The sequence below is a fragment of the Rhamphochromis sp. 'chilingali' genome (assembly GCF_963969265.1).
Source record: "Rhamphochromis sp. 'chilingali' genome assembly, chromosome: 15".
NCBI lineage: Eukaryota > Metazoa > Chordata > Actinopteri > Cichliformes > Cichlidae > Rhamphochromis > Rhamphochromis sp. 'chilingali'.
The window spans coordinates 12,967,076-12,994,250 of NC_137942.1; the positions used below are offsets into that span (position 1 = coordinate 12,967,076).

The 27,175-nt window shown below is 39.4% G+C and overlaps 2 protein-coding genes across 6 annotated transcripts in view; both read left to right on the forward strand.

Moving 5' to 3' along the window:
* Nucleotides 1-551: 551 nt before the first annotated feature.
* LOC308411459 (charged multivesicular body protein 6-like) lies at nt 552-5,971 on the forward strand. Its single transcript, XM_080905350.1, has 8 exons — nt 552-779; nt 1,970-2,079; nt 2,350-2,437; nt 2,825-2,911; nt 3,013-3,078; nt 3,316-3,396; nt 5,418-5,493; nt 5,589-5,971. Exons 1-8 carry the CDS (start codon nt 714-716, stop codon nt 5,636-5,638), a joined length of 624 nt encoding a protein of 207 aa, XP_080761476.1. The 5' UTR covers nt 552-713; the 3' UTR covers nt 5,639-5,971.
* Nucleotides 5,972-7,193: 1,222 nt separating this feature from the next.
* The window catches only part of LOC308410992 (BAR/IMD domain-containing adapter protein 2-like), a 55,792-nt gene continuing 35,810 nt past the window's right edge, over nt 7,194-27,175 (forward strand). For 4 of the 5 annotated variants that reach the window (XM_080904673.1, XM_080904671.1, XM_080904670.1 and 1 more), the window contains exons 1-3: nt 7,194-7,419; nt 21,822-21,897; nt 25,605-25,691. In XM_080904673.1, coding sequence (XP_080760799.1) covers nt 7,348-7,419; nt 21,822-21,897; nt 25,605-25,691 — 235 coding nt within the window. In that variant the 5' untranslated portion in view covers nt 7,194-7,347. Of the gene's footprint in view, nt 7,420-21,821; nt 21,898-25,604; nt 25,692-25,932; nt 26,113-27,175 lie in introns of those variants that run through there. The other variant, XM_080904674.1, reaches the window with a different exon arrangement.

The window sequence follows — 27,175 nt, forward strand, 5'->3', positions numbered from 1 at the left end:
GCAACATACTGGTGTAACAAAAGTATCTAAAGGTGCCGTTTAAAATGTGCACTTCACGAAACGTCTCTTATGTGTAGACACAACGGCAAACTCTAATGAAAAACTTAGTCTGGCTCCTTGGAAGTAAACTAAAAATAAATAAGAGTTGTCTCTGTTTCCAAGACTTTTGCACAATATTGAGTCATTTAGAATGCTGTCCTCTTATCACATTGCTTAACCTTACTAATGTGAAATAATACAAGAGCTGTCTGTTAATTTCCTGCCTTTATGTTGAGCAAAATCTGCTATTTTTAGAGGAAACGTTTCTTGATTGCTCTCCATGGTGCTGATCCTGGAACCCCCGGAGAGGCGGAAGCTCTCCAAGGTACCAACAGTCCGGCGAGAGTGTTTAACATGTGCCCCCTATACAATCTGCAGTTGAATTCATTTTATCATAGTAATAGGCGCAGCTGTTACCGCACGTACCATGTCACAATATAACAGGAATGAATATCAGAACAACGAGCTCTAATAATCAAGTAATGTAACGCTTCGGATTATACGTCCTGCCTTGCTTGCCGTAGGAAACGCGGAAAACAAAAAGAACTGAGGGCATGGTGTAGTCAGTTAGCCTGTTAGCCATTTTAGGCTAATTACTATCGTACAAAATGTTTAGCAAAAAGTGATATTTTTTGTGTTGATACGGGAGAATGTGGCGGGGATGTGGCTGAATAATGGGAAACGTCTTTGGGAGAAAGAGTCGACCTTCTCGTGTAACGGAGCAGGACAAAGCCATTTTGGTGAGCTGATAGCGGTTATAGCATCCCCGTTATCGGGCTAGTGTTAGGGGTTGCACGGTCTTGTGCTGTGGTCACACGGCGAGATGAATTAATATCGCCCGATGTGCTTACTGTTGGGTTTCTCTGCGACTCGTATCTCGTGAGAACTGTATTCCCCTCCTCCGTTTAGCACAGAATTGGTTTCATAAAATATCTACTGAATGAGTACATCTATTTATAATATGCGACATCAGTTTATGGACCTCTTCCTTGTGTTTTTGTGTCTATTTCTTCGTTACTTTTTTAGTAGATAAAAAAAAAAAATTGGGTACTCCTGTTTAACTGCTGCTTAAGGCTAATATCTAATCAGCCAATTACATGGTAGCAAAGGATGTAAAAGATGAAGCTGTCAGGCAGGAGGCGAAGAGAAAGACCACAATTATGGATATATGAAAGGAGAGCGGAAGAGGATGCAAGAGATCGTCTATGGAGGCAGATCTGCTGTTACATTCCTAAAGGCAGTTCTCTCAAAATGACCTGATGATGACAGAGTTCATAAGCAAATGAGCAGACTCCTTTGAGCTGATGAGAAGATAACAGTAACTACTACTCATTACCACCAAGGTATGCAGAAAAACACATCTTCTGCAAGTTTCAAACAACATCGCAAACCTTGAAGCAGGTGAGGTACAGCAGCTAAGAACAGGAAAATTAGGTTACAGTTCACATGAGCTCACCAAAATTGCACCATAGACACTGAGATAGTAGGGTCAGAATTTGTAAACGACATGAAAGCATTGATCCACCCTCCCCATCTTGTACCAAATGGGCAACATTTAAATGCTGCATCCTCCCTGAGTATTGTAGCTGACTATATCCATGACTCTAAGCACAGTCTATCCTTGTTCTCGTGGCTAGTTCCAGCAGAATAATGCGCCATGTCAAAAGCTCAGATCAACTCAAACTGTTTGTTTGATCGTGGCAATGAAGCCACTGTACTCAAATGGCCTTCACAGTCAGCACTGTGATTTGGTGTAACGGGTGGTGCAGATCTGCTGCAACTGTGTGATGCTGTCATGTCAGTATGAACCAACATATTTATCTAACTCATGGCTAGCAAGGTGTACCCAATAAAATGGCAAGGAATGTGTATATTATATTGTTGTTGTTGTTGTTGTTTTTTTCATTTTCTCGTTGGGGATTTTGTCCAGCAACTGAAGCAGCAGAGAGACAAGCTGAAGCAGTACCAAAAGAGAATCACCTTGCAGCTGGAGAAAGAGCGACGTCTAGCAAAGCAGCTGCTACAAGATGGCAAGAAGGAGTAAGCACAAGTCTCGATTTTACACAATATCTACCAGCATGTAGTTACACTACTGTGAATACTGGCAACAATGTAAACAAATGAGGTTTACTTAAATATGGATAATGCTACTTAAAATTTCCCAAATTAATGACTCCTGCACAGAGTCCGTTTTCTCTTTTGTAATTCAATTTACTTTATTCGGCATGCAGCGGTACACACTGTATTCGTACTGTAAACAAAAGATATTCTTTGCAATATGATGCTTTGTGTTTTCATTTGTTATTGCAGAAAAGCGCTGTTGCTTCTTAAGAAAAAACGGTACCAGGATCAGTTACTAGAAAAGACCGAAAATCAGATTTCAAATCTCGAGCGCATGGTAAGTTTCATAGCATCAGTCCACCAGGCTTTGATATTCAGTGCCAAGGGAGAGTGGACCAGTTCAATTCTGCAGTATTTAACAGTTTCCAAAATAACTGTTAATAATATGATTGCTTAAATGCAAATTGGTCCAAAGTTGAGAAGTCCATTGTGGCCTTAAATTCATTTGTGATACAATACTGTTTTGTGATTACTTGTGATTTGTTACTATATTTCATGCTAATCCAAACCAAAAAATAGTGTAATGTAAAGTGTTTGTTTTAACTCAGTCTCTCTTTAATCACTATTTTATGAGAAAATAAAAGGGACAAATACTATTTGATTTGTTGTTTTGTTTATTTATATTTCATGTAACTATTTTTACAATGTAATTGTTTGTCAACAGGTTCAAGACATTGAGTTCATGCAAATTGAAATGAAAGTCATTGAGGGACTTAAAGTTGGCAACGACTGTCTGAAGAGCATGCATGAGGTAGTGCTTTCCATTGTTTTTCCTGTACTATGCATTTTCAAAATATTTTAATACCACCTTAAGAGTTATAAACATGAGTGTATAATGTAACATTATGACAGATCATGTCAATAGAAGATGTGGAGAGAATCCTGGATGAGACACAGGAATCGACTGACTATCAAAGGGTAAAATGCCTGATGTTTATCAAATATACCTGCACAGAACTATTATTAATACTGGTACTGCATGTATGCCAAAAATCAGCTGAGGTTTGATTAAACTACATGTCCAATAGTAATTATTTCCTTCATATTGTAGTGTATGTTCTGGGATGATACATATCACTTTAAGAGAATTTTTTAAATCAACGATTTAGTTTGTTTGTTTGTTTTTAATTTATTGCTTCATTTATGCACCTGTAGCAAATAGATGAAATGTTGGCTGGAGTCCTGACACAAGAGGATGAGGATGCTGTCTTAGCAGAGCTGGAAGCTATCACTCAGGTGGGTGTTACACTGCATTGTAAACCTTTGTTATTACTAAAAATATTTCCAAAGCATGCATGCTCTTTTGCTGTTATCGCCCCACTTCATCTAATAGTTACGCCCACCAAGGCTCCGAGCGTGACCGCAGCATTCAACTGCTGGCCACTGAGTGCTTCCACTTGAGCAATTATGTGGTTAAAGCTGTGATTCACGGTTGACTCATGCAGGGATATCACACCTAAACTGAACGTTGCCATTTAATCTTAAATCTATAGAAATCTGGTTTTTGAAGAGAAGAAAACTGTGTTGCAAACTTAGAAGAAGAATTTTTAAGCTAATTACAATATAAATGTAGCATAATAACACAGTGAATATGAAACAACTGTGGGTATGAATTTGGTTAATTCATTGTGATTAAAACCTCAGAAGATTATTCTTTTATGATGTAATTATTATCCTAAATTACACATTCACATGTCTGTCAAACTACATGCTGTAAATTACTATTTTTCACATTTGTACAAAGACTAGTTTTAAGAATCAGTTTGACACAATTATGCAAATAAAATTGTAGCGCAGTAGATATTATTGTATTTGAAGCTGAATTAAATGTGTTTCTTCTTAAAGACAATTTTTAAATGCATACAAAAATATCCTCCCACACTGCTAGACCTCACTATTGTACAATGAAATCAGTTATACAAACCCAAATACTGCATGAATTACACCAGTGCAAATTTCTCTGTAGATTATCTTTACAAACAGGAAACAAACAAAAAACAACTCCTGAATAGAAAGCTCATTATAAAGATTAACAAGTTGTTTTAAGATGAAAAAAGAAAAATTACCTGAAGCAACAAGAAGCAGAAATTGATTTTAGAAAAAAAAAAAAGAGGAATATTATTTTATTTTGAAGGAGCTATAGTGTTTTGGAAACTGTGAAGTATGGTGTAAATGCAAAAAAAAAAAAAACCTAAAGAGGTAATGCATGGAAACAACATGAGACCTCCCAGAAAATGTCTGTAAGAGGGGCAATTAAAATGAATATATCTGAAAATCAATAGAATCATCTGGGGGAAAAAACAACATCATTTATTGAGCAAAGAAAACTATTTTTTGCAGTTTTGCCTCTGAACACCACCACAGTGGATTTTTAAAAGATTTTTAGAAGGTTTAATATGAGGCCAAAAGAAATATCGGTGAAACTGAGAAAGGCCATCAGGCTAAAAGAACACAATAAATCTATCAGACATATGAAAAGGAGACAATGTTATGCCATGTAGGGGTGTCAGTGGATCTGGGCCACTAGTGTTAATTGATGATGTGCCTGCTGATTGAAGTAGTAGGAATATTTCTGAAGTGTACAGCGCTGTACTCTCTGCTCAGATGCAGGCATATACTGCAAAACTGACTGCAGCACATAGATAATGACTCGAGCATATATGTCCAAGCTTACTACAAAAGCAGCACAAGAGTTTCTCAAGGCAAAGAAATGAGATATCCTTCAATGACCAAACGTGTGACCTGATCCCACCACAACATAGCTTTACAGTTACTAAATGCAAACCTGGATGCAGAACATGCCACAGCAGAGGATTTAAAGGAAAGAAACAAAGCATTTTGTTGATGTCCGTGGGTTCTAGACTTCAGGCAGTCTTTTGCTGCAATGGCTTTTTAGACAAGTATTAGAAACAGTCCTTATATTTAAAATTATGTTGGTTTATGTGACTAATTTTGAGTCTAGGAAAATGGAGGTTTGTGCATAAAAATGGATGTAATTCCTAGTTAATGGCATACTGTTTGCTGTACTTCAATCACAAATTGATTTCTAAAAAAATCTAAAATCCCTTGTTCTGGTGTGCAGAGCCAAAATGTCAAAAACTGTCTTTGTCCAATATATTATGCACCTAAACTAAAATTAAAATAAAATCGTTGTGCAACTTTTTGTAGTACTGCTTTGATAATAAGTCCACAAATTTTTCAGCTTTTCAGGAACTAAATATGTCAGCTGGCTTTCGTAATCTCTCTTTCTGAAACAGGAAGAAGACGTAGCACTTCCAGAGGTCCCCAGTGAACCAATACCAGAGGTGTCAGAAGCAGCTAAAGCAGAGCCAGGTACATCTAATCTTTCACTCAACAAATCATTCCTTAAACAACCATAAATTAGTGTTTGACGTCACACTATTTTATTTTGATTTTGTGTTTTCTAGAGAGGCGAGAAGCAAAGAGCAAGCCAGACAGAGAGCTGTTGGCAGCCTAGTAGACTGAATGTGTGGTCTGTATCCAGTGTTAAGCTGCATAAAGAGGTGGATTTCTTTTTTTTTCTGGGATTTGGTATGTGAACACGGGACCTGCACACATCAGTGCATCTTCACACAATTTACAGCATCAGCACTGTCTGTACTTGGTTCACCGCTCCACTTAAGTCATGCATAAAGTGAAATATTCTATTTCTCTGTGTCTGATTTGGTTAGGAAGAGAAGTGTTGCATTGTAGCTGTTATTGTAGAATAACAGGAGTTTTTAGATGTCTTACACATTATTTACAGCTTTACATATTAAATTGAGCTGTGGGAACAAACGCTGTCCTGTCTTTATTTGTCCACAACTGATTATTTTTTGTCTTTCTTGTAATTTTTATAAAATGAAAAATTAATAAAAATAATAAATACCAGTGAAAATATGCACCATACTTTCTCCAGAAGGGGGCACTCCTCACTTGTGTTTTTCTACACCGCACTCCACATAACAGGTGTCTTCATTTAGAGTGCCCTTAGTGTGTACTTGTTGAAAGAAAATCAAAATCTCATGTTGCTAATATGTGGGTGATGTTTAGACAAGGAAGAAAATATAGTATTTACAATCTGACACTAAGCAGCAATTAGACACTAATTAGCATGTACAATGCAGCTAACACAAATTATCCTATGAGGAAAAACAGCACCTATGGTGTAACAGGTACAGTGCGACTTCCCTAAAGCCTCATGTAATAGTAGGCATACTTGAGGCAGATTTACGTGGTGTATAATGGCTTTAATCGGAGGAATATGGCTTAAATTCACCACACTGAGACTCTATCATTTATTACTGATTACTGGTGCGCATGGAGATAAACTGGCAGGATGATCCCACTACTTTAACCAGGTGTTCATGCTTAGTCACATATGTTTATAGGTTAAGGTATATGCTAGGTCCTATTGTGCATAACTCTACCAAGCTTATCATTGTAAACACTGGAGCGATATGAATAGATAAACATACATATTTTAAAATACATGGAATTTGTGGCTACGAGAACGAATTTGCCTCAAATATTTAGTAATGGTAGAGATTTAGGGGGCGGGCTCTAAATCTGCATTTTGACAAGATGGTGCTGCGTTCTATTACCGTGGGAAATAATGTTTTTAACCGTTTAGTATAACAAAAACACGTCGCGCAACGTAGTAGAAATTTCGTTATGTGACTTTCATTGCCATGATAACGTAGGCTACCATGACAGCCTTTAATAATTGTTTGGGTTTTTAAATTTTATACTTTTGGGGGATAAAAGCCCTCCTTTCATATTTTCTCATTCTTGTTTACCCCTAATCTATACGTCCGAATGTATTAGATTTTACTTTTAAACTTGTAAACAAAAGCTGGAACATGTTATACTATGTTATACTTCTTTTGTTTAAATCTTCGCATCGCACACAGTGTTTAAGAGATTGCGAAAAAAATAAAATAAAATAAAGGAAGCCCAACAAAAATCAGAACTTCCGAGTAGACCGTAAAGGCAGCATCGGACTGTCAGCTGTGGAGAGAGAAGGTGTGTTTAGTTAGTGGGTTTCGGGAGCGCAGAGCCACTCGGTGTCTTATCTCGCCTGTTGTTAGCTCGCACTCGTGCATTTACCCGTCTCTCCCCTGTTTTTTTTTTTTTTTTTCCCTTTCTCTCCGCGGATACACGTTTAAAGTAAAAAAAACAACGTTTATGGTCCTGGCTGAAGATTTCACCATGTCTCGCACAGACGAGGTTCACCGTTTGACGGAAAATGTCTACAAGGTAAGGTTCAACTAATTAATAAAGTTCGGAGGTATATACGAGCATGTAATTTCAGCCGCAAAGTAAGCACTGCAGCGGCAAAATGAATTTGATCTTTGTATAGTTTTGGTCAAGATGCATTCAAAACCCATTTTTTTAAATCATCGATGATCCCTTAAGGGAGAGGCGCCGAAACGCAGCAGGTTACTATTATTATTATTTTTTATTTTTCACTTGATCAAAAATAATGTATTTTCCGCCTCCCTGTACTTTTGCGTTCCACCACAACTTAAGGCAACACCTTTCCATCAAAACTGCAAAATCAAAGTCACTCACTCTTGCTATTCCTGCTCCTTGGCCTGTTGCATGAGTAGCCTACACCTATAGCGGTCTGCTTGAAAGTAGTGTGAGCTGTTCGTTGGTTAACTACTGGTTATTGAGCACAGCCTGCTGAAACATTAACATACTGCATTCCAGAAGTCGGTGCTCGAGTGGCACAAAAGCCTAAGCATCCTGTTGCAACAAGTAAATATTTGCCTCTTCAAACCTGTTCTTCTTAAAACTCCATGTGAACTGCGTTTGATTGCAAAGCCTCAATTCTGGGAAAGACACATTCTAGGTAAAAAATGAATGGAAGCGATTGCACCATCTAAGCCCACCATTTATTTTTTTAGCTTTTTTCATGTCTCAGTATTTTTAATGCAAAACTTGTCTTCAAATTCTTTTTGTAGAAACAGCAATGGGTTGGATTTACAGCTGTATACTAAAGAAGAGCACCTGATGACAGAATAATAAGGAAATTTGCCATTTATCATCTACCAGTGCTTTCCCCTGTTGGTGTATACATGGCTGGAATGCTCATTTGATTATAGAAGTGGTTGATGAATAACTTAAAAGAGCTAATGCCCTAATCATGCGCTTGTTTTCGTGCTGATTGCTTTATAATTTATTAAACCTCACTGCAGGCTTTGTTTAACAACCTTTGCCATGGTTTAGAGTTGCAGCCAGTAATGGAATGTCAACATAATCTCACCGTATGATGGCTTGCTCCTGTGTCTGCTCTGTAATATTCTTGGGTTTCCTTAATGACTTAGGCCTGCTTGAGGTGGTCTCTATCTTATATCTGTATATATATCTAGGTATTGATACGTGTAATAACCTAAATATACTCTATCGCTAGCTGTTTCCATGCAAAGCATAAGCCAGCAGAAGTTTTGCGAAACCCATGAATGAGTCAAGACGAGCTGTTCTGATACCTATAGGGAATTGAGGTATCAGAAATGAGCAGACATCTAGGGGTTCTTAGAGCCATAAATTGAAGTAAATGTTCCCAGCACTGGTTCCAAGTTTACCTGAATGCCCTTTATCATATGGGGTTTATACAAGTGCTTATTTCCTGCAAATGTTGGTAAATCAGTCCCTCCATAAAAGGGGGAAGAAAGAAATGCTCCAGATTCCCGAGTTCTTTGGGGAGAACAGACCCCTCTGCAGATTTTGGTGCTCATTCAAGTAAAAGCCCAGCAGTGAGTCTCTGTCTCTGGGGTGAAAAAACCCTGTCAAAGCCCTGACAGTCCAACACTGATGGGCAGTAGAGTGGAGAAAGAGAGTCCCACTTCCAACACTGGGGAACTGACCCAGTGGCAAAAGCCAGGAGGTCAGAGAGTGAGTGTTATCTATAGTCACTGCTTCTTTGGCACTTTGTCATGCTTTTTTCACCAAACCTTGCAGCATAAAAGCAAGTTTCGTACTTTAATATTTCAAGAGTTCAGTGTGACCCATATCTCAGTGAGGGGAGAAACACGAGTCTTTTACTGTATACTGCGTGTTGTTAATGCAGTAGAGCTGCAGTGATGAACTGAGTTAACAGTCAGAAATTATTCCACAAGTATCTGTGTTATTGTGTGTTATTGTCTTTATTCTGGTCATCCTTGAAACACAACTCTAGATATTGTCTGCCTCTCTATAAGATGATTAAGACTAGCTTTGGGTATATGTTAACAGACACTTTTGCATGTTTTTAAGACATTATTATTTGATCCCGTCCTATGACCTTTAATTTTCACAAAGAAATGCAGTTTCAAATTTTTATAGTAGTTTAATTTTTGTGAGAAACAGAATATCATCCAAAAATCCAGGAAAAAAGCAAGTATTTGATCCAGTGCAACCCACAAAGAATTATGTCTCCTAATATACAGATAGCTATGTGCTATTTTTGTGGTACACGGATTACAATTAATCGATAAATGATCTAAACTTTTTATGAGTATAAAGCTGACCTGTCCTCTGAATCAGCTTCTTCCAGTCCAACATCTCTGCCAGTATGGGCAAGAGCAAAGAGCTCTCAAAGGATATTAAGAACAAGACTGTAAACCTGCACAAGGCTGCAGCAGTCTAAAAGACCATCAACAAGAAGCTTGGTGAGAAGGTGACAAGTTTTGCTGTGACTATTTGGAAATGTAAGAAATACAAAATGACCGTCAATTGCCCTCAGTCTGAAGATCTTGCCTCACAAGGTGAGGAGGATCTTGAGAAAGCCGGCAGACACAGAAGGCAGTTGGGACCACAATCGCCAAGAACACCACTGGAAATACATTATGCCTAGTGGACTCATATTTGCAGCACCCATAAGGTCTCCCAGCTCAAGAAGGCACATGTTTAGGACCATTTTAAGTTTCAAGTGAACATCTGAATGATTCAGAGAAGGCTTGGAAGAAAGTGCTGTGTATGACCCAGAGAACACCAACTTCAAGGAGATGGAAACATTATGCTTTGGGGCTGTTGCTTCGTGGCTGGGTCTTCCAGCATGACAACAATCGAAACACACTGCCAAGGCAACAAAGGAGTGGCTTGCTTAGAAGCACATCATAATCATGGACTGGCCTAGCAAGTTACCAGACTTCAGTCCTCCTCAGTAGAAAATCTTTGAAGAACCTTAAAGGATTTAGAGTGTTTCTATAAAGAGGAGTGGGCCAAAATCCATCCTGAAACATGTGAAAACCCAGTGACCACCAAGTGCTACGTCATATGTTGCTTGGAGATCAAATGCTTATTTCACTAAATGACAGAGAAGTCAGTTTATAGCATTTATTTAATTTAATGTGGGGTTTTGTTCTAGATTTTTGCTTGGTATTCTGTGTCTCCCCATTTAAAGGAAACTGCTATGAAAATTGGAGACTTATCTTTTCTTGAAAGTGAGCAAACTTCCTAATTCAGCAGGGGGTCAAATAATTATTCCATTGACTGTATATGTGGCACAATCATTGTTTAATCAAGACAAAAAAATTGAGTTGGATCAGTTATAAAAATTTTATTAACCATAGTTTACACTCAAAATAATGCAGTAATCAGCATGTTTCAGCACTTGAATCTACTGTTATGAGTTAAGATGCAAAATTACACATTGTCTGAGGCTGAAATGCAGACTGTCATCTTTAATTTCAGGGGAGTTTCAGCCAAACTGATGAAACAGTACAAGTCATGGCTTCTGTTACAGGATTAGATTAAAATGATAGAAAATGGATGCCTGAAAGTGCACAGAGGTAAATGGAAACTTCATCCACCGTATGATCACTGGCTTGGAAAGAAATACATAATGATTGAATATTTCTTTGTGTTTTGCTGAGTAAGAGTCAAACTTGGAATCTCAAGTTGTTGTTTTTCATGTTAGACCTTTTTTGTGCTAATTGCCTGTGGTGATTGAACATGAATAGTTTTGTGCACCTCCAAGCGATAAACACAAAAATAATTGCTTTAACTTCCAAAACCTTGTAACCCTGCTTATCTCTCTGGTCTGTACATATCAGACAGCAGACAATAGTTGTTTGTCTGATTTGCAAGCAAACAACTCCTGAGGAAGAGAAAATGTTTAAAAAAATATGCAGAGACTGTAAAGTCATTGTAGTCAGCAGCTGGGCAGATACCGAGTAATCACTAGGGAGGTGAGGGGGGTAACTGCGCTGCTGTGAGTCATGTTAGCCCAGTTGAGAGTGTGTGTTTAACAGGGCTGGAACTGTAGGCATGGTGAGAGCAAGAGTGGGGATTCTGCATCTCACTCTGAGTATTGTTCCTTCAGCAAAGGGCAGAGACACTCCTTACTTTCCAGAGATGACTTTATCTTAATCAACAAGGGAGTCAACTCTGTAAACCCAGCAATCCCTGCATGATCCTCCATGACTCACTTCAATTCTCCTCCCTCACGTAGACTGGCAGTTCCAGACGAGGTGACTGGTATATAGTCATTCCTGTGCTGACACAGGGAGACAGATACTTAAGACTGACACTCAGCGCTTGCATGTTTGAGAACGTCTGTGTCTGCACTGCTGTCATCTCCACCAGCTGGTCATGCCACCGGCTGCCTGTGAAAGGTGGTGGCCTAGATCAAGCCTCTTAGCATGCCGCTGGATCAAGTCTCAGACTGACCTGGCTCGGGAGGAGGGGAGGACAAGATGAAGTGAATAAACAGATTAGAGCAAGCCTGAATGCAGCTTCGAAAGAACAGAGCTGTGTGCTAAGCCAGTCAATAGTGCAACCTCTTAACTGCTAACATTATATGCTGCTCTCCTGAAGAATAAATAACATGGACGTTTACATCAAAGCTAAACGCCCCGTGGAAGAATGTAACTTTTTCTTGTATTTCTTCACCCTTTGTCACAGAAAGTATTGCGTGTTCTGCCCCTGATACAATGCAGTGCAGGTTTTGAACACACCCTGACAGGTAAGGAAATAAAAGGGTGTGGCTCATCACCACTAGCCCTCAGGACAGCGCCGTTTTCCCATGGAACACCACTCCCTAAATGTCAACACAGCCCAGAAGCCAGTAGATGCCATTTTCTCAAATGTCTGTTATGAATGTGGCAAAATAGTCGTTTGACGTTAAGTGGATCAAGCGCGTTCTGCAGTGCGCTCTTGTTATTTGATCTTCATTTTGTGGTTGCCTGATAGCGGCTGCAGTATGTCTGATTAAAGAAAAAACCCTCATCTGAAATGCAGTTTCTCTGCCTAAAAGACATCTTGTTATGTAATAGGTTTCTCTCTCAGTTGCAATATTGTCGTGACATTCACTACACTCAAATGAATGTTACTCTGGTGATGATAAGAGAACTACAGTTTCACCACAATCTCATGTGGGAGATCTGAACAGGTGGTCTCTTAGCAACAACGTGCCATTATTCTTATGTGTTTCTGTCATATCATTGTGCTAAAAGACTTGCAGTTGGTGAAGGGCTAGAGAAGGCGTGTGAGAGGGAGGAATAGCGATAGAAGGATAGTATTTTATTTTATTTTTCAAATATGGACATGTTTATTTCAGAAAGGGAATAAAAGGAGATGTAGAGCTAATGAAATGCTTACTAAAAGCCCCAGAAAGGATCTAGTGTAAACCAGCCTCTTTGATGTATATACAGTGCTGTGTGTCGTTTGTTTGGTCTTACAATAAGAAGTTGTCTGGAGCTGCATAAGTGAAAATGCCATATATTGTTTTATTTGCCTTTTTCCTTGCCGCACGTTAAATAAGGCACCACTTGTCTTATAAAATGCAATTTAAAGGAGTTTAAAATGACTTGTGCTTCTGAACATCTGCCCCCAGAATATAGTGTTTCAACAAGTTTATTCCTGTGGTGCCTAGGGCCTTGAAAAGATTGCATTATGCACTGCAGGAGATATCATAACATTCATTGCCTTTGGAACAGCAGATTTGTTCCCTGTGCCTTTGACTGCGATGCTGAGAGAGGACTATTGCTCCACACACCCACCTTCTCTGCACGTCTGGGGGCGGATGGTTTAGAGACATTCTCTTTTCTTTTACTCATCATTGCTTTTTTTTGTTTTTTCCAAGGGCATAGACTGGCGATGCTGACTGCTAAATCCAAAGCTACACTCCAGTGACTCAAACATGCTTCATGACAATCACTGATCATTAAGGTTGATTTGAAGTCACCCTGTTAGCATGGCTACTCTCCCGAATGTAGAGGATAGAAAGAAAATGTAAAAGAATATAGAAGGATTTTGTTTATTTTAGAAAAATAAAGCGTTAAAGTGTTGCCAGTGAAGAAGAAGAAGAGATGAAGAGAAGGAAAAATAGATGGAGACATTCCACATCCTTGTTGAAATAGTCCCTAATTACTGTGGAGGGTGAAGCTGTAATTACACAGACAGAAAGAGACACAGAGACAGAAAATTTCAGTTCGTACTGTGTCAATGGACACAATGGTCTTGCATTGATGGGCCATGAACTAGAGTTAACATGCCTGTGGCCGCTCTTACTCTATGCATCTGTGGCAAATGCTGCTACTTTCAGTAGGATTGGCTACACTACACCCACAAGGCCAGCTCAACAGGCAGCCACAGTGCTCTTCTGAGCCCCAAGCCAGTTGTACTTATGAGCAGAAAGTCAGTAATGCTGCATGGATACCCAGATGGTTTGAATGTTCCTTTAGGTGAGAACATTTTGACGCAGCCAAATTTTGCCATTTGGATATAAAATGAGTAATGCAGCAGATTTGCTGCTCTGCCACTGTAAACTTTCTTTTTTTTTTTTTTTGTAGCATTCAAAAGACCTTTATCTATATCCATCTATATCTCAGAATGTACATGTATCTCAATGAATCAGCATCAAAACAAAACCAAAAAAAAATCTGTGGCAAAACAATGCCACCCACATGTTATTTTCAAATTAATCAAGCACTTAGTTGACTGACACTGTGGGAAGCTTAAATGGGAAATTTGCAGTTTCAGTTTGTTTAGGTGTTTTCTTTCTGTTTTGGAATGTGGAGAAACTGGAGTGTTACAGGTAGTTCTGTAGCAGTAGGATGCTTGCACAGTACAACACATGTTTTTCATTGTATTTATTTGTTTCTTCATTTTTATAGAATTGCCCGCAAGCTTTCAAACTGATGTGCAAAAATGTTAATTTCCTATACAGCCAGCCAGTGACGTAACCTAAAATACAATGAAAGATTTTCTCAGATTCAACATTTTCTATTTTTCAATTTGAAAGCTAAAATCATATTTGAGGGATTTGTGGGAAATGCATCCCTTTCCTCCACAAAAGGAAAAGGATCTTTTGCTGGTAAAAGAAATAAAGCTAGCAAATAAGTCTGGTCTCGGTTGCTGTGGTAACCAGTGTCTGCACTGAGTTAGTTGAATGGTTGATGCTGAGGTGGATGAGGGGGTCACACTAGCTGCAGATGACAGAAAAGCAAACAAACACAGTAAATAGTTGGTCTCTGGTGTGTATGTTATTTGTCCGGCGGAGACAGAAGGGGACATTTCAGTTTAAAGGTGAGGAAAAGACAAAGTAATTGTTTGTAGAGGGCTTGGTTTTTCCTACTCAATCTGAGACCCCTTAGAGACAATTATGGACCCCAAAAGAGTCTTAAAAAAAACTCATGTCTGCTCTGTTATACTGAAATTTGCCAAAGTGCCTTTTCGTGACTGATATTTACAGTAGGGGCCATCTCTAACCTGACAAACCCTTTTATTTCTGTGTAGCATGCAAGGCATTATCATTGAATTGTTGCAAACCCTGACTGAGTTCACAAATACAGCACACAGGAACTGCTGATATTTACCCTCTGCGCTGCAAGTTAATAAGAGTATAGTACAAATCATAAATTCCCCGTTTTATTCCCATCTTACCAGGAGCATGTTTACATGACAGAGGATGGAAAGTAGGCTACTGTTGGCAAGAAGCGATGTATGATTTATAGGCTTTTTTGCAACAGTTTATTTTCAGTGTTTACATAGTTCCTGACATGAGTCTTTTTGGACTAATGACCATGACTGTAGACCTGCATGAAACCCATTTCCACTGTTTATGTTCACAATAAAAATAAAACGTATTCAAAAAATTGGATGACATTTAATACAAGCGTCTAAACCTGCACTGGGTTGTTTCACTACATTTGAAATTTTTAGAAAAGGTAAACGGCTTGTGTGGCACAGCAACATCATTATCTGTGACATAAAAGCCAGCGCTGAAACTGTCAGGAGTTGTTGCAACCAAAGCACATTGTTATAGGAAGAACGTCTCTGTTCTATTTTATATCGATGCCTGTGTTTGACATGAGTGATGCGCAACACTTGAGTGTGCACGCTTCCATAACAAAGGAATGGAGGAGCTGTTTTTGAAGTCTACAAACTTTTCTTTTTTTCTGCTCATAATGTTAAAGTTTTCTCCCTTCAAGAGAACTTGGAAAGGACACACGCATTCATGTGGTATTCTGAGATTTGATTTTTACCTTGGCTTCCACTGAGAGCACATGATGTACCTTCTGCAGCATTAGTAAAGCTTTAAGTATGCGAAACTGCGAACTGGCCATTGGCATCTGCTCAAAGCGTATACCTCTGACATAAGCGCATGCTTTGCATTGTTGTTTGCAGTTTACTGTGTTTCAGATTTACAGTAGCTCTTCAGTTAGTCTTTAGAGTCCTTGTACTTCACAGTCTCTTGATAAGTGCTGGGAATGTCACTGTACTGTAGGGCTTTGATGCTTTGAAGTCTTAACTTCTTTTTAAATCAAATGATAAAACTGCCCATCCTATCTGAGTATACGCAAGAAGTCAAAACACTCAGTTGTCTAATTTTAAGTGTGACGTTTAAATGGAATTTACTTTCTTCTAGTGAAATGTGATGAAGTTTGGAATGCATTCCCTTAGACATGTGTCCTATTTCCAATATGCCAACTGTCTCATTAGTTCTAACACCAAAAAAATGATTTCTGATAAGCTGTGACCAGCCTTAGCACCAAATTGACTGGCTTAGGAGAAAAACCCAGGATGGCATAGCATAAACAACCAGAATACCCTCTGACAGGTACCCAGATATATTCAAATCCAGCACCACTGCTACAATCACAGATTCTTTTTTTAAAATTTTTAGCTAACTTAATTGTCTAAAGATTTCATTTGTACCTTGATTCATGGGTCGATGTGACAATGAAAGGAAACGTATATGAAAAGAAAAATCCCTGTTAAACAGTCTGGGTTTCGTGACCACACTGTAGAGACATCGTTTGGCCAGCAAGGGGTTTTCTCCCAAGAAATGATTTAGTCAAGGTCCCGTCTGAGGTGTACGGTCTTGAGCCCATCATGTTAATAATCATTCAGTGCACTCAGCTAGACTGGAGATCACACTGGAGCCAAAATATTTGGTCCTAGTACACTAATTAGTTCAGGTATCAGTTGCCCTCCAGCTGAGACTCATTCTTTGCTTATGCACCCTCATTATTAAGAAAGAGAAAGGCAAATGGCATTTTTGCCACTAGTCAGTCCACACAGTATCCACTTTCTTAACATTCTTCCCTAATAACATCAGCAGCTCTGGCAGCTTCTTTCGGCTCTCATCATGTGATAGGTCCTTACAGTCCTCACAAATGCAGTAAATGGCAGATTCAGCGTTCATGTGATCTGGGCATTTATGTATTTATTAAATTTTTTTTTAGGCCTGTGACAAGTTGCTATGTTGAAGAGGAAGTGAGAAGGAATGAGAGAGGGGAGGGTGAGAGGGAACAGATGATGGCTTCCTGGCTTCTGATTGCGCGTGATTCCCCCTGGTTCTAATCAGCTGGTGTTAGTTTCAAATTGCCCCCTTTGCATGTCATTACAATGTTTGTGTGCGTAGGTGTGTGTGTGACAGAGGAGAACAGAGTGAGCAGAGATGAATGAATGTCCCATAATTTGAATCTGCCATCTAGATGCATCAACCTTGTTTCGATTGTTGCTGCTATGGTGAGGGGAAACATTGATTTGTTTAGTGCGCAGAAAGAAATCATTTTTTACGTCGCCTAATAAAGTTTTCCTCTAATCCTCCTTTATACATGTACTCATGCACGCCACAGTTCTCTGTATTCTCCCTGTCTCACCTCTGCAGCACAGCTGGGTGTCAAAGAGATCTGATTAATTTTGCAGGAGACATTAGTCTGCCCTCCTTTGATTGTCTCCCTTAATTTTTTGCTCCGAGTGCTGATAATGAATTCAATCAGTCTTCGTGTAGGCAGTGACAAAATGAGCAGACTCTTCCTCTCAGAAAAGGAGAAAATGACTCGAGCCTTGACTTATTTCTTATTTTATGAATTCTTTAATTAGAAGATGATACAACGAGTTTGAAAAGAGGGGGATACAGTAGCCGATTATACACCTTTTCTTCGTAATTCATAGAATATTTCATCCTCACAGTTTTCTATTCAGTCATCTACTTGATAGCTCTCTCTCTCTCTCCCTCCCTGCCTCTCTGTCGCACAACCTTAAGTGTCTCCTGGCCCCATTTCCCAATTAGCTGTCACAATTAGGGTAACAATGTAGCACAAGAGAACTGGGATGACAAATTTAGCAACAATGGGAAGAGATGAAGAAAGAAACTACCTCACTTTTTTTCCACTTCTTCACTTCCCTTAACTACATGTCATTTAAGTTCTATTGTAATTCATGTCTCTTATATAATAGTTATATCAGTAGCTAATCGCATAATACTGTAAATTGGCTCCATAGCTGCATGCATTACTGTCTGTTTATAGAGTGTGTGTGTGTGTGTGTGTGCGCGTGCGTGCGTGCGTGCGTGTGTGTGTGTGTGTGTGTGTTCGGAACGTGGAAGAAAAGGCAGCTAGGCTTGTGTCACATACCTTTGGCCTCTTCAGTGGGAGAATGTTCTGTAATGATGCTGTACTGGGCCTAGCTTTTTTTTTATGTAATCCTCCCACCAGTTTTAAACACCACCACTCTTTATTATAACCACTTGTATCAATGTAGGTGTGTGCACGAGTACACACACATGTATTTGTGAATTTGTGATACACACGTTTGTGTAACCTCTTCAATGAGATGCACTGAATAATTTAGGAATAAATATTTTCTTAGCAAGGTCCTGAGGGTTGTCTTTTATCTTCCCAGAGGTAGAACAAGCAGGGATACAATTTGTATTGAGGTGCTATGTGAACTTGAGATAAGGTTCTCAACCAATTATATTTGTATCCTTTGAGTGTGTTAGTCTAACAGAGCCGGGGGGAGAACATTAGAATAATTTATAATATGCGTTTTACTATTGTTTCATCGTAACTTTGCAATAAGTTTATTTAAAACAATTATTTTTATTAAAAAATAAAATAAGTAAGCAGACTGAAGAGTAAGCAGACCACTGAAGAGTCTGTAGGACGTTGTTGCCTTGTGTGTGCTTGTATCTGTATAAGAACAAAGTTTCTCACTGTATTGTTGTTCCACGGTGCACTGTAGACTTACCATGAGTCCATTTTAATTGACAGCTAGACTCAGTCAACAGAAGAGGAGGAGGACTCTAAAAGGCTGTGACTTCTGATTTTAGCCAAACAATATAGGATCCTGAACAACTCTTACTGGTACACTGGTAGTGTTGCTCTGACCACAGCAAATGCTAAAAAACTTCATATGTTGTGCAGAGATTTGTGGGTTTCTAAAATAAAGCTATAGGAGTGGGGTATAGCTTCAAAATTATATTACAATATTTCCAGAAAATTTGGAAGAAAAATATTTAATCTACTGAGCAATGTAACCTCAGTAGTGTAAAGGGTTTTTTTTTTTTTTTTTCCAATGAGCTACTGTCATTGATGTCAGACTACCTAATTTGAAGTGTGAATTTTCTTAAACAAGGTGCCAGCTGCAGCGGGTTTATAGTGCAGTAGTAGTGATACAGCAATATATCCGATGACACAGTCAAGTCAAACATAAACATAAAAGTAGCAAGGAATTTATATCCACCGCCCTCTTTCCCTGGTATATGGAGCACAACTAGTGAGCATTCCAGCGGTACTCAGTGGAGCATTTGTTTAAGTGTGAGTCGCTTATCTCTAGCTAGTTTCTCCCCCTTTTGTAGCCTGGTTGTCTCGAACAGTGTTTTTGTCTCAAGTGGTGAAACAAGTTTGTTATTTTCAGTTTTAGCGGGAACATTTTTCTCGCATGTTTTGCAAAGTACTTCGTTCTCTTGGAGGTTGTTTAGGTACTAAATCATCACCTGAGATGGACGCATGGCTCTGACTCTCAGACATGCCCGAGTGTGCTAGAACGTAAAGGCAAATTTATTACTGGCATTAGCAGGGACAATATGATATGGGACATCCCTGTAAAGCAAAATACTGAAACAAGAGCAAAGACTAAATTACTATTAATCTGATGTGTTTCTTTGAAATATAATTAACAGCACAAGCAATGTTTAAGCACTGGTAGTAAACATTTGCTGGTTTCCTTCAGAGCTTCTTTAGTTATGTAAAAAAATGGTGGAGAATCTCAGGTATTTAACTCCTAGTGGGGGTTGGCCCCTTTGGAGGTGTTTGCTTTTTAAAGCACTCAAGACTCTCATGACATGGATGATTGCAAACCTACACAGATATTTAACTAACAGTATATATACACAGTAGTGGCCCACAAGTTGTATTTATATCCAGTTTATAATATAACGCAGAAGAAGATGTTTGGGTAATTGAGGAATAGTGTCATCACATGATTTGTCCTGCAAACCAACTTGTGACTTCATTGATTACAGTGGTCTAGCAAGGTCTTTAAAACATGCACAGCACAGCTCTGAAGGCAGTGGTGTGAAATTGCTAGTTAATATAATGAATGAACAACAACCTTTTTATTTTTCTCTTTTCTCTTGACCATTTTGAAAATGTAAATCCTCTACAATAAAGCATCACTTCTTCTTTTGGCTGCTCGCTTTAGGGGTCACCACAGCAGATCATTTGCTTCTATCGCACCCCATCCCTAGCATCCTCTTTTATCACACCAATCCACTGCATGTCGTACTTCATTACATCCATGAACCTCTGTGGTCATTCTCTTTTCCTCTTCAACATCCTTTCTCCATTATATCCACTATCCTCCCTCTGCACATGTCCTATCCATCCCAGCCTTGCCTTTCTAACTTTACAAACTCCTCAGCCTTTATGGTTTTCCTTTATAGGGCAAAAGTCTATCAGGTATTGGTTATAAGAATATTGTTGACAGACAATAAAAAATGTCTAACCCAATACTTAAAACTATATCCTAGTTTGATACCTTTTAAATTGCATTTGCCTATAGATGTATAGATCTAAACCAGTAAATCAGAGTAAATGAGTCATTGATGGTGACTTGTCTTTTGGCATTTTGACGTTATTACTTATAGTTTGCTCCAGTTTTACAATTTTTTTTTTTTGTAAGCAGAGTCATAAAAAGGTGTAGTAATTTAATTACTTATGATAAAGAAAAATAATAGGCAGTTTATATCTTACTCATTTGGACTTTCACTATAGATGGATTACATACATATATGGTGCTGCTCAACTTTTGGCACAGTTTAAAAAAGCAATAAGGAAAAAAACTGGCTGAAAAATGAAGGAAAAAGCAAAAATGCTGAAGTCTGAGTGAGGATAAGAGGCCCATGATTTTCAGGATGGGCTGATGGGGTTTTAGCTTGACACTAGTGGCACCTTACCATATTATTTTGCCACTGTGTGGATTCAGGCTAGAAGTAGATTATAAAGTGTTCTCCAGCAGTATTGATGGTTGGTGGAGACTGCTGCTGCTGCAGCAGTGTTGTAGTTGTCTCTCTTCCCCCCTGGCTATTCCTGACTATGTGACTAGGGACCGGCTAATTGGAGGAAGCCCTGGAGAAGTGCAGGAGGAAGGAGGGGAGGAGAAGGGAGGTGGTGTTGAGAAGTGTCAAGAATCATGCATTCTCAGCATTTTACACTGCACCTTGGAGTGTATTGGGATACAGTATTTCTAGAGCAAAACAGTGTAGCTTACTGATCCAGCCAAAACAAAAGATATGACTTCTGCGACTGGTTATTATAAAAATGAGAAACCCATTAATAAAATGCTTGAATTTCACTGAACCAGTACTGCAGCACACAGTTCTTGGAAAGGCTGTTAGTACAATTAATCACACTGTAAGCTGGATGTTTTGTCAGGCATTCAAAAGGCAGCAACCCTACAAACACGGTCGAGAGCTATAGTTCAGTAACTCCTACCCCTAATAAGATAAAACTTTAAGACGTATTACATTTGAATTTGTTAAGACACCAAACCCCCTTTTGCACTATGCTGTAAACATGTTTATTTCTACTGTGAAGTTGGGCATTTTAACATGGCAGTCTATGGGGACCGACTCGCTTTCGGAGCAAGCCTCCAGTAATCATTTGAGGAACTGCAGCTTTTTGGCACGTCGTCTTTGGCTCCATATTTCAGCCCCAGAGGTTGCCTCTTGGTCTGTACACTGGTATGTGTTCTGTATATAGCTGTTTACTTTATAGAAAACTGCTTTTGTGCACCTGGAGAAGCTTTGCATATAAAGAGAATGTGAGGCAAAAAGTGGAATAGCGAATAAATAAAGCAATATGCAAGTCTTTGCTCTTGACTTACAGTCTAATGATAAGTAAATGCCCAACCTCCCATCTATTTCTTGTTTTCTTTTTCAGACCATTATGGAGCAGTTCAATCCCTGCTTACGGAACTTTGTTGCCATGGGGAAGAACTATGAGAAGGCCCTTGCCAGTAAGTCCTTTCTTTTTTTCTTTCATGCTCCTGTTTCACTGCAGATTTAGGCACTTAGCCAAGAAAACACTCTGTTTCTTTCTCTTTCTTTATCTCTCACACACACACACACACACACACACACACACACACACACACACACACACACACACACACACACACACACTCTCTCACTCTCTCTCTCTCTCTCTCTCTCTCTCTCTCTCTCTCTCTCTCTCTCTCTCTCTCTCTCTCTCTCTCTCTCTCTCCTTGCTTTATGTATCTAGCTACATATCCTTTTTTGTGCATTTTAAAAAAACAAAACAAAAAAACCCTACAAAATTTATCCTTATGTTAAATAGGCAGACCTAATCATCTGGTGCAGAGCTTCTGGCGTTGCTTGTACATGGTTATAGAGGTGTAGTCAGAGCAACACAAAAGACCTCTAATCTAATTCAAAAGCGAGGATAGCTCACTGTCAGCAGTCAGATTTACAAAGGAAAACAAGTGTGTGTGTGGCTGTGTGGCTATGTGCTTGTGCTTGTGCATTTGTTTGTTGGAATCCCAAACACTTACAGCCATGCCTTTTGAATTTACTTCCTGATTTGAGCTGCTTTTAGAAAATCAGGTCAGGACATTGTACAGAGTTGTCCTTTCTCACATGTAGCACACAGCAGTGTTATCTCACTGCTGGAAACTGTACTGTATTGTATTTAATTTAGGCAAGGTAAGGTAGGATGTGCAGGATGACCACTTGCTGGCTGTGAATTTGCACAACTGTTACTGTGCAGGCATTATTCCCACATCACATGGACTTTGCGGGAGGTAGCAGCTTAAAGACCAGTTCATGTTCAATCTGACTGTGTCCAGCATTTGCATTCTCACATAAATCCTTGTTGGGCGTTGTTTAGAAAAATTTGGCATTGTAGGGCATGTGTGAAAAATTAGTTTTAAAAAGACTGTCATACAATGTGTTCCTCAACCATAACAAGACCTCCCTCTGCCAGTCCAACTCATCCTACCATTAAGGATGTTCTCTTCTCTAACAAGTCTTTTTCTTTCCGTTGATGCACAATAACTAATCCTGTCTTTGGTTTAAGTAGGAAACAGACTGGTAGGCTCTCACAGAGCCATTAAAGACCCACTTTGCAGAATTGGCTAAACCCAAAGGACTAAGCAGCTCTCATTTGAGGGGGCTGGGGATGGGAGTGCACACCATATCCATATGGTGCAATCACTGAAATTATCCCACACCAGAAATGCCAAAAGCCTTCACTGATAGGCCTGCTTGGTCTGGGTATTAGAGTATTACAGGTTTTCCAACACAGCATTCAGTCAGTGAATTTCACAGTGGCTGGTAAGTGTAAAAGCAACAAATGCTGCGACTGACCGAGTCTAACTGCCAAGCCAACAGAGCCTGTAATTTTTTATACAAGTCCCCTGACAATATGATGATTTTGACACACTTACAGAAAATCTTTACTATCTCGATCAAGATGTGTTATCCCTCCTCAGAGTGAAGGATGAGTGAAGGATCAGTAGCTCTCAAATAAACCCCTCCCCTACCATTTGCCTGCCGTGCAATCAGAGATCCAATAATCCTCTCCGTCTGTCTCTCTGAACCCCTTATCACACATTTCATTAGATAGACCCACCCGTATAGATCCAGCTTATCTAATCAGCCATTCTTCAGTTACAGAGACACTATCACACGTGCTGCTGCAGCAGCATCAGCAAAAAGAAAGTGTCTGTTGCTGGGAGATCTGCAAGAGCTCTCACAACCCCCCCTACCACACATGTGCAAACTCACATGAACTGACACTCACACATTCACACTTTCCACATCAAGGCAGGCAGGAGGCCTGTTTGACATAACGAAGAGGACTCAGCTATGATGCTCTGAAGGCTCTGCTCTTATTTCTCTGGTCTTTCCCATGCAGTAGAGAAAGAAGGAAGCACAGGCCATCTCCTGCCATTGACTCAGCTGTAATTGGGATTAGCATTAGCATATGTCCCTCAGCCTCGGAGCAGAGCTTCGAGGCTTTCAGCCTAGGAGACTTCCCTTATTGCAGGGCAGCTGCATCTGTCTGCTAGAAATAGCTTGCCCCTGCCAGGACATTGTTGTAAATGTGCCTCTCACCTGGGAGCTGTCTGAAAGGCAAAGGCCCATCTGTCACCTGGACTGCTGTTGAATTCACCTCAAAAAGCACTGGCCATTATTTGCTGGAGATTGTCAGACTGGTGGAGGACTGCATGGTAGTAAGGCAGAAATCACTGGAAGCTGACTCTGCCCTGTGTGACCTCTGTTAGCCTGGTCAGGTGCAGTTGAAATGATAGTGGCTGAGGCGGATATTGATTTGTGCAGCCAGGACGACTCCTTATTTAGCCGCAGAGCAAATACAAGCAGAACGACTGCCCATTTGGATTAACTTCACTGATTGTTTTTGTGCATGCATGGAGCAAAAGTCAAACTTTCTGTGTGTGCACGAGTAGCCCCTTATTGGTCACGAGACCTACAGCCATGTGCATTCACTGTATGTCATGTGAGAATTTTAGAAACACTGTATGCTTTATGCCTTGCATTAGTGCTAGCGGGGAGCCTGTGGAATCATTGTCTATACAGGTGTACGAGGCTTGTCAATCAGCAGCCAACACAGTCACTGTGTCACCCTGCTGTGGGGTGTTCAAACATATTGACATAAAAGATTAAATGGAATGGAAGAAGCAAAAGTGCAGTGGCGATTATCAGCATGTGGTTTACAGCATGACATTACTCTTTCCTTTGTGAAACAAGGAGCTATTGATTTCTCTTTTTTTCGTATGTATGTGACCTATTGGCCGTGGATCAAAAAGAGGCCTGAGATAAATATTCCCCTGTGCATTTTATATACATTTATTTATATTTATATATAATAAATGCTTAGCTTTTCTTTACTCTATGATATAGAACAGCGGTCCCCAACCTTTTTTGCGCCATGGACCGGTTTATGCCTGACAATATTTTCACGGACCGGCCTTTAAGGTGTCGTGGATAAATACAACAAAATAAAACTAGTACCGGTACCGAAAAAAAGATTTGTTCATAACACACGTGAAAAGACCCAGGAAAACGATTTAACGATAAAAACGATAACAAAATAACGCTGAAAACCAATTTAAAAACCCTGAAAACCATACATTTCACACCTGAGCCTCAACTCTCGCGGCCCGGTACCAAACGACTCACGGACCGATACTAGTCCGAGGCCCGGGGGTTGGGGACCGCTGATATATAGGGGAGAAAATAAAGCACACTTGCAAACTTGTTTTAAAAAAGGCTTCTGCAGGGTATGGCACAAAAAATTGACATGGAAAAGCTGTTAAAACATGGACAAAGGAAGTGTTTCCAGGTGTTACAAAATATTGAGTGAGTGGTTTCATAGCAAAATGAATTTATCTGAAGTGACCCAAAAAATGCTCACATACTTTATTCTGACTCAAAGGTGCAACATTTATTATTTTTCATATGAAACTAGAAACAGAACATAAAAGGAAAAAAAGGAGATTTATTGTTTGAAATACTTCTAAGAGAAACTAGAGATCACTGTATAGAAAGCTGTCACCTGTATTTACACAAAGCTAAACTGTGCATTGTGAGGTTTTTTTCAGAATGGAAAATGGACTGTTCTGTAACCTTTAAACTAATAACCCCTTTATTTCTTTTTGTACTCACTCCTATTTTCTTCTAGATGTGACATTTGCTGCCAAAGGCTACTTTGATGCTCTGGTCAGAATGGGTGAATTGGCCAGTGAGAGTCAAGGATCCAAAGACTTGGGTAAGTGATGTATATATGATGACCCTACCTTCTTTCTTTCCATCTTATTGGAGGGTTATATTTTTTCCTTCCTTTTTTCTGGTTACATTGGCCTTATAGAGAAGCCGCATTATCTTTCTGTTAGAGATGGACCGATCCGATATTACGTATCGGTATCGGTCCGATACTGACCTAAATTACTGGATCGGATATCGGAGAAAAATAAAAATTGTAATCCGATCCATTAAATATCATGAAAGCACCTCACAAAACTTGCAACACGCCGTAACTCGCCTCAGAACGTCGGAGCAGTATGCATCACGTGATAGAGCAGCTGTGGCATGCGGGACCTGTCGGTGGTCTGGATAGCATTTGGAGCTTCGCTAGCAACCTGGCATTTCATCTCCGACAAAGTTATCCCCGAGAGAAGTAAAGCAAGTGTGTAAGTCCATCTCTGAATGTTTGTAAAGCATTCCCACGTTAAGCTTAACGAGCGACTGCCTCTCGCTCTCCGGCTGCTACTTCAATCGTGAAACTGCTAATGATCAGCTGATCGGCTTTTCTGTTGTGAGTCTCTCTGGTTTGTTTTTGGTCCACTTTGCGCCAGAAAGAGCAAACCAGCGGCTGAACAACAGCAGCACGTTTAAGCTTGATAAGCTGTTGTTAGAATTTATTTAATATTACTTTCTACACCAGGATCTTTTTCTACGTAGCTGACGGCTGGTAACTGTGCAGGGGCGGATCTAGCAAAGTTTAGCCAGGGGGGCCGATAGGGCATTAACTGGGAAAAGGGGGCACAAAGACATACTTTTCTTTCTTATTCTCATTTAAAATGTCGAGCTGTTAATAAATAATTATCTGACACCCAAAGTTTTAATTTGATGTAAAATGAATAGAAGTCAATTACTGTATATAGTGACTATTAAGTCTAATATATATACCCTAGTAAGCTATAGTACATTTTCCTTTGGGAAGGTACCATCTGTGCAGTCTGCAATTTTGTTGAAGAAAGATGTTGAATCTATTTAATATTTCTTGAAAAATAATTGATTTCTGTGCATTTTTTTTCACACTGCATCAAATTAAGGTTGATTACGTTGATTAAGCATCATGAGGTGGCGCGTGAGGGGTGGTTCCCTATTTTTTTATTTTTTTATTTTTGTTGTTGCTGGGAGTTGGAACCCTATTAGTTAGGTTGCTTAATATTTACGCTAAGTACTCATTAAAATACCAGAATAGGGAGGATGGTGTAGGTTTATTAGATTGATCAGTATTGCTGAACTATGAAATATTTTTTTTGTATACAGGTATAGCAGAATAGCTTTAGTGTAGTTGTTGTTTTAAACTTGAGTATGAACTTGCAGACTTGCAAAATGCAGCAAGATATTTTAAAAAACAGTTTTGTTGATTAAAAAACACTATCGGAATTCATATCGGTATCGGCAGATATCCAAATTTATGATATCGGTATCGGTATCGGACATAAAAAAGTGGTATCGTGCCAT